At 45.4% G+C, this 7,676-nt stretch overlaps 1 protein-coding gene and 1 pseudogene across 1 annotated transcript; one reads left to right on the forward strand and one right to left on the reverse strand.

Moving 5' to 3' along the window:
• Positions 1 to 3,482: 3,482 nt before the first annotated feature.
• Positions 3,483 to 4,442, forward strand: LOC105554232 (olfactory receptor 2S2-like). The gene has a single exon (XM_012000618.1). It carries the CDS (start codon positions 3,483 to 3,485, stop codon positions 4,440 to 4,442), a length of 960 nt encoding a protein of 319 aa, XP_011856008.1.
• An 843-nt stretch (positions 4,443 to 5,285) lies between these two features.
• On the reverse strand, positions 5,286 to 6,601 carry LOC105554233 (annotated as a pseudogene).
• Between the last annotated feature and the right edge of the window lie 1,075 nt (positions 6,602 to 7,676).

The following is a 7,676-nucleotide window of genomic DNA, read 5'->3' on the forward strand; positions in this document are numbered from 1 at the left end:
TGCTGACAGGTCTCTTACACTGGACCCCCCTCATGCCCTTTTCCCTGACTTTCTTCCTCTGTCTCTTCCCTGCCCCCAGGATCTCATATAAGTTAAGGGCACTTGGCAATTATCTCACAGAATGTAGCTGTCACCAGGAACTTTCTGGAGGCCAGAGGCCCTATCCTTGTCATTTCGCTCTCTTTCTAGCATCTGGTGCTGGCCCATGGCACATGTCCCTTGCTTCCTGATTTCAAGGGCAGGGGCCAGGGCTGGTCAGCTCTGGATGTGTGCTGAGGAGCTGCAGGGGAGGCCATGCTCAGGGCACATGTAGATGACCAGTGTGTCTGTCTCAGCAGAGGCAAAGTTTTTCCCTCTTGTTTTGACAGTTAGGGTTGCAAAGGCAAGTGGCACAGCCTCCTCAGACAGACATAACATTGTGGCCAAAGCATGGTCAGAACTTAGTTATTGCCTCTACTTGCAGGAATGCCAACAAGGACAGGATAAAAACTTTTTAATCCAAGGAACATTTCTTTTTTTTTTTTTTTTGAGACGGAGTCTCCCTCTGTCGCCCAGGCTGGAGTGCAGTGGCGTGATCTCGGCTCACTGCAAGCTCCGCCTCCCAGGTTCAGGAATCCAAGGAACATTTCTTTGCAGCGAGAGTTAAGATTTACATAGAGCTGTCCGCAACTTGTATAATTGGGTCTGTGGGACGCACACCCTAAACTCCTGTGAGGCCCTTCACCAAACTTTAAATTGCTTCTGGGATTAAAACTGGCTCCCAAACAACCAAGGCTCTAAACTGCTCCATGGCTCCCTGATAGAATCTCTGGAGAGCAGGTCTGGGTGAAGGCACAGGGTGCCCGCCCTGAGCATGCAGGCAGGGCATGACTGCAGAATCAGCGGGAAGCAGCTCCTCGAGCTGTCCTTCCTCTTGGCATCTCACCAGGCACGGAGGTGAGGAAAGTTAGCAGGAAAGTTAGCAGCTAGAGCCCCTTCAGCTATGGCCAACCCCACATTCCCTTTACCTTGCTGTGAAATTTGAAGAAATTGTTTAGTTCCAAGACAGCTAAATAGAATTTGCTATATGCTTCCAGGCACAGCCCCAACCGATGGGGCTAGCTGGAGATGGTCAATGTGGGCAGTTGGAACAATCATTTCTCAAGCCTGGAGACCTTCCAGCATCATCCCCTGCTATGAGACCTTTTGTCCAGGTAAGTGCCTGTCTCCATCATGGACTTATCTCCACACTGGATGTAGACTGGGTTCTCTCTGTGGCTAAACCTTCTTCAGGTAGGTGAGCAGAAGAGCAAAGGTTGTGAGTGGGAACTTGGCCATAGCTTCCATAGGGTCTTTTATAAGGGAAAGGGAGCAGGCATGTTCTGGGAGTCTAGGCCTGTGTGGGGATGGGGCAGAGTAGGCGGAAGAATGGGGAATAACATTAGAAGGAAGCTTCTGCCCAGTGTAAGGAAAACCTTTCTAGCAATGGAGGCCATCCGACAAAGGAATGGGAGGTATGAGCTCTACCTACCTTAAGGTGTTCCAAACAAAAATTGGAAAATTGTGTTGCATGGAAGGTATTCGTGCAATGGAGGGAAGCGAGACAAGACCAGTTACTTTACAATATCTCCGCCAAGTCTAAGATTTTCCAGTCAGCAGTGCTAGTAACTCTAAAGACGGATCTCTTTTCCCCACATATTCCTGATGTTCACAGTCAATCTCCTCTGATAACTGCATGAGGATGGCTTCAAACTGGGCCCAGTTTCTCCCACCAGATCTTTCCCAGCCAGCAACAGTGTGATAGTTACAGATGGAATGTGTGGCTCCCAGGGACACCATCCACCCCCACCCAAGCCCTGACATGAGGCAGAGATCTTGGAGAAAGGTGTGATACCTCTACTCTTCATGAATATCCTAGGGAGAGAGAGGATAATCAAGACTTCATAGTCGATTCTTTAGTGCTTGGTAGTTCTACTCTGGCACAAATGGACCAGCAAGGATCTAATCAGAATGGTAAGGGAAGGAGCCTTGGGGAGAAGGTGAAGAGCCACCTGGCCCTGTCCTTGCTGCCTGTGCTCCTTTCTGAGCCTCAGCTTCCTCATCTTAACATGAGAAGTCAAGGCTTGAGGTTTTCTTTCTTTTTTTTTTTTTTTCTTTTTGAGACAGTCTCGCTCTGTCACCCAGGCTGGAGTGCAGTGGCACGATCTTGGCTCACTGCAAGCTCCGCCTCCTGGGTTCACGTGATTCTCCTGCCTCAGCCACTCCAGTAGCTGGGACCACATGCGCCCGCCACCATGCCCGGCTAATTTTTTTGTATTTTTAGTAGAAATGGGGTTTCACCGTATTAGCCAGGATGGTCTCGATCTCCTGACCTCATGATCTGCCCACCTCGGCTTCCCAAAGTGCTGGGATTACAAGCATGAGCCACTGCACCCGGCCAAGGCTTGAGGTTTTCTCTAGTGTGCTGGATCTATAGGTCTGCGGTGCCATTTTCAGCCTCCTTTGAGCGATCCCTCTGTAAGCCTGGGTGGAATTGTCTGCTCTTTCGTGGAGAAACCGTTACTATGACATTGCAGTGGTTTAATGGTCAGCTTGGATATAGAAGGCCCTGAGTTACGAGTTGTGACATAAAACTGCTTCCAAAGCACAGAATCTACCCACAAACTCACACTGGGAGGCATGAGGGACACTTGTCCTTGGATTCTATTCCTGCTCCTTCATGGGTCTGGAGCAGACTGGGAAACAGCAGTACTGGGAACAAAGGCTGGTTAGAGGGGATATGGAAGTGCTTCTGTTAGTGTCTCCAAGCTCTCTTGCTCAGAAACTCCTCATTGACAGGGCAGCCAAGGGAGATCCCCAACCAAACTCACGAGAAATGAACTAGAAACCAGGAATCAAGTAACAAATGTAAATGCTGGATAGACCCTAGTTTTCCCGATCTCTGCTCATCACATACTCCCTGGGAAGGACTGTATTTGGAGCTGAATTATCATCAGAGAATTAGAGCCAGGGGAGTGGGTGGGGTGATGTCAGTGGCCAGCATCACTGAGTGTGACAGCCTGAAGCCCCCAAGGACACTGCAGGGACAATTCAGGGACAAGCAGGGCTGGCCAGAGGAGCCCACTTCCCTGGTCAGTGTTGGAACCATGCAGCATGCCCTCAAAGGTCCTCTTTTATGGAGCTTATGCAGATCCTTCCTTGCATATCCATTCCTTCAAGTGTGTCAATACCACTGATCTGATGAAAATTCTTTCATTTATCATGGTTTGATTAGATTTCCAGGGTCTGCTTCTCCTACTTTTGATCTGACATGTCCTGACTTTTAAGGTAACTTCAGTAGGCAGTGAATTTTATCTGTTAGCTGCTGATATTACAGTTTGGCATCTCAAAGGGTAAATTTGATTATATGTTCTAGAAGCGTCTCATTATAAATACCACATACTGATCTTTATAAACATGTTTGCTGTTCTCAGTTTCCCTAAATGGGGAAGAGAGAATTTAAAATGGAAGTGGCCAACCAATCCATTGTGGCAGAATTTGTCTTGCTCGGCCTGTCAGATCAGCCAAGGCTGGAGAAAACATTCTTTGTGCTCATCCTGCTGATGTACCTGGTGATCCTGCTGGGCAACGGGGTCCTCATCCTGGTGACTGTGTCCGACTCCCACCTACACACACCTATGTACTTCTTCCTCGGGAACCTCTCCTTCCTGGACATCTGCTACACAACCTCTTCCATTCCTCTGGTCCTGGACGGTTTCCTGACTCTCAGGAAAACCATCTCCTTCTCAGGCTGTGCAGTGCAGATGTTCCTCTCCTTTGCCATGGGAGCCACAGAGTGTGTGCTCCTGGGCATGATGGCGTTTGATCGCTACGTGGCCATCTGCAACCCCCTTAGGTACCCAGTAGTCATGAGCAAGGCTGCCTATGTGCCCATGGCTGCCAGCTCCTGGGTGGCTGGTGGAGCCAACTCCTTGGTGCAGATCTCTCTTGCAGTACAGTTACCCTTCTGTGGGGATAACATCGTTAATCATTTCACCTGTGAGATCCTGGCAGTTCTGAAGTTGGCCTGTGCTGACATCTCCATCAATGTGATCAGCATGGGGGTGACCAACATGATCTTCCTGGGGGTCCCAGTGCTCTTCATCTTTGTCTCCTACATCTTCATACTCACCACCATCCTGAGGATCCCCTCAGCTGAGGGACGGCGAAAGGCCTTCTCCACGTGCTCTGCACATCTTACTGTAGTGGTGATTTTCTATGGGACTATTCTTTTCATGTATGCAAAGCCCAAGTCTAAGGACCCTCTGGGGGCAGACAAACAGGATGTTTCAGACAAGCTCATCTCCCTCTTTTATGGAGTGTTGATCCCCATGCTCAACCCCATCATCTACAGCCTGAGGAACAAGGACGTGAAGACTGCTGTGAGGAGCCTGGTAAGTCAGAAATGCTTCACCCAGCAATAGTGAGAGGAAGCAGTGTGTCTTTTGGTTCTGTTTACACAAGGGGTCTACTCAGTAAGCACAGTCTTGCTTAATGGTCCCACACAACAGTTTCCAAACTGATGTTCACTGAGATGGGGCTTTCTTCGTGATGGAAGATGGAACACTAACTCTTTAGAATGTGCTAAATTACCTAGAACCGAGAATAAGTGACTATTAAATTTTCTTTGTATTTTTATTCTGAAAAAATAAGCAATAAAAATTAGAACTTTGTAAAACAAACACTTATTTCTTTGTTCATGTGCAGACCAGTTTCAATTTGTATGTGACAATTACGTTGTTTTCTGTTGTACTGTGTAATGGGGAGCATGACAGTGAGGAAAAGTCACTTTTTTTTTTGAGAAAACCATTTTTATTATCATCACCACCCAGGTTATCTGTGCTAAGTTATGTGCCGAATGGCCAGATCTTCAAAAGAACAGCTACATAACATTTCTTTCATGTTTCAAGAGATGAAAATAACTGTACAAGATTAAGTACAAAAGTACACAAGATAGTAGACATGAAAAAGATCCATGTGTGAGATTTTTATCCCACCTACAGCTTTTATGTATTGAAAAGTAGAATTCATGATCTAAAAAATATTGTCCTTCTATAGTCCTGTCAAGTTTAGTGTAAGTGGGTTTAACCTGATTACAACACTAACACCAGTGTCACTTATCTGATATTTATAAAAATTCATATTTTTCAATAAATGAAAGTCAGTGTAACACCCATGCAAGCTAGAATGCTAGCTGTTTGGTGAACAAGGGCCTGATATCAGAACAAGAAGTATATAAAGTCCCAAACTTTAAAGTATGATCTTTTTCAAACTGCATCCATTCCTCACATTGAAGATGTGAAACCCAAACCCATTCCTCTTTGTGTGTGGATTTGTGATCTTGCCTTTTCATATGGAGCATCTAAACTTCTAAATACTTCTTCCTATTGCTTCAGAGTCTTGTAACTTTCTTCATCAACTGAGCTACATCGAGCTTCATCTTCACTCTTAATACCCATCAATTTCCTAAATTTGACATTTTGGTCCTTGTTTCCAAAATTCAATTTTTCGCGTATTTCAGCAGATTAAGATTTGTCCTCTTCTTTCTTGCCCTGCCAAAGCATTTTCCTTTTTTTCTCTTGTTCAGCAAATTTCAATGGATTCACATGGAAATTCTGCTGGGTTATAGTAGCTAGGTACAGCTATTCCTGTCTCTGCCAAAGCTTTAGCTTGCAGGGCTGCCATTTGAGCTGTCATGGCTATCTGAGGTATTACTTGCTTTCCTGATGCTAACAGGGCAGCAACATTGAGAACAGAACCCCCAGTAGCTGCAGCTGCTGCAGTCATTTCTTGTTGTTTTTGTTTTTCAACCATTTTCTTGTATCGCTGTTCTTATAATTTCTTTGCCCTTTCCAACCTCCTAGCTAAAGCTTCTTGTGTATCTATTGCTGTGTTTCTGCCTCTGAAGGGAAGTGGACTCGGAGTCCAGCTTTAACTTCTGCTAAATCTTCTCGGTTTTTCAATTCTCTTTTTTCTATCTCGACTCCTACTCTTTGTCCTACTCCTGCTTCGAGTCCTATGCCTGTGTCTCGATCTTGAGCAGGAATGAGACCTGATCTGCCTTTTTCTTTCACTGCTTCTGGATCTTGATTTCTTCCCCTCTCTGCTTCTAGGTTGAGACTTCTTCCACTCCCAACTCCTGGATCGGGACTTCTGCTCCAGCCTGCTTCTACTACGATGGCGTCTTTCACGAGACCTAGATCTTGAGTGACTTCTGCCTCTTGATGACTCATTTTTTGCATTTGTGCTTGTCCTCACTATTTTCAGATTAATTTAGTTGCTCTCTTTCTTTATCAGAGGAATGTTCTTTGTCATTATGTTCCTCAGATTTGTGTTTCTTAGAGGATTTTTCTTTGGATTCATGTCTTCTTGCCTCTTTGCTTCTGTTCCAGCTCCTGTGTTTTCTTCCTTTATTACTTGACTTTCATTTTCTTTCTCTTGACCTTGATCGTGATCTTGAATAATAATGTTTTGAGGCTCCAGGAGAAACAGATACATCTGACTACTCTTTTTTCTTATCTCTATCTGGTGATGTCCTTTGTGGGGTTAGTCCATCTCATTCTGTATCACTAGCTGCCACAGTTCAGAGTCCTGGCCGCTAGGGCCGCACCTCCACTTGCTGCTTTCAACAGTTGGAAAAGTCACTTCTTAATTGGCATCCAAATTGAAAACCAATCTGCTATTTTAGAAAATTGCCAATATCAAGATGCATCCTGAATGACATCATTTAACCCCTCTTTGACTATAGGAGCTCAGAGTGTTGTCTGATTAATTATTTCCTGCTTAATATCCTAGAGAAAATTTTGGGTAACTCTTTTTCCTCTTAATATACATAGAGCATGTCTATTTTCTACCCAAAGTCACTGAAGAGTTTGCTGCAACACCACCAAACTAGATAATACAGCCCAAGAAGAGAATCATTAGCAGTCTTCCTCTAGATAAATCATTACTACAATATGAAGTTTATATTCACAGTCCATTTCATTTCTTTATGATTTTAGATTGGATGCTGGCAATAATTGCTCAAGCCTACTAATAATTACCCTTCTGGCTAAGAGCATAGACTTTGCAACCAGACTAACATGGAGTACCTCTGCCTGCACACTTCAGACCTGTTTAGAAAGAACTATTTAATCTTGTGGACCCTTAGTTTCCTCATTTGTAAGATGGAAATAATTAAACCAACTCCATAGAGGTGTTGTGAATATCAGTATGTGTATGTTAAAAATGCATAGCGGGACAGGGCGCCCAAGATGGCCGAATAGGAACAGCTCCAGCCTCCAGCTCTCAGTGTGAGCGACACAGAATATGGGTGATTTCTACATTTTCAACTGAGGTACTGGGTTCATCTCACTGGGGTGTGTCGGACAGTGAGTGCTGGTCAGAGGGTGCAGCCTGACCAGTGAGACCTGAAGCAGGGCAAGGCATCGCCTCACCTGGGAAGTGCAAAGGGGAAGGGAATTCCTTTTCCTAGCTAAAGGAAACTGAGACACACAACACCTGGAAAATCAGGTAACTCCCACCCTAATACTGCGCTTTACCAAGGGTCATAGCAAATGGCACACCAGGAGATTATATCCCACACCTGGCCCAGAGGGTCCCACGCCCACGGAGCCTCCCTCATTGCTAGCACAGCAGTCTGAGATCTAACTGCAAGG

This window comes from Mandrillus leucophaeus, unplaced genomic scaffold, assembly GCF_000951045.1.
Source record: "Mandrillus leucophaeus isolate KB7577 unplaced genomic scaffold, Mleu.le_1.0 Scaffold632, whole genome shotgun sequence".
NCBI lineage: Eukaryota > Metazoa > Chordata > Mammalia > Primates > Cercopithecidae > Mandrillus > Mandrillus leucophaeus.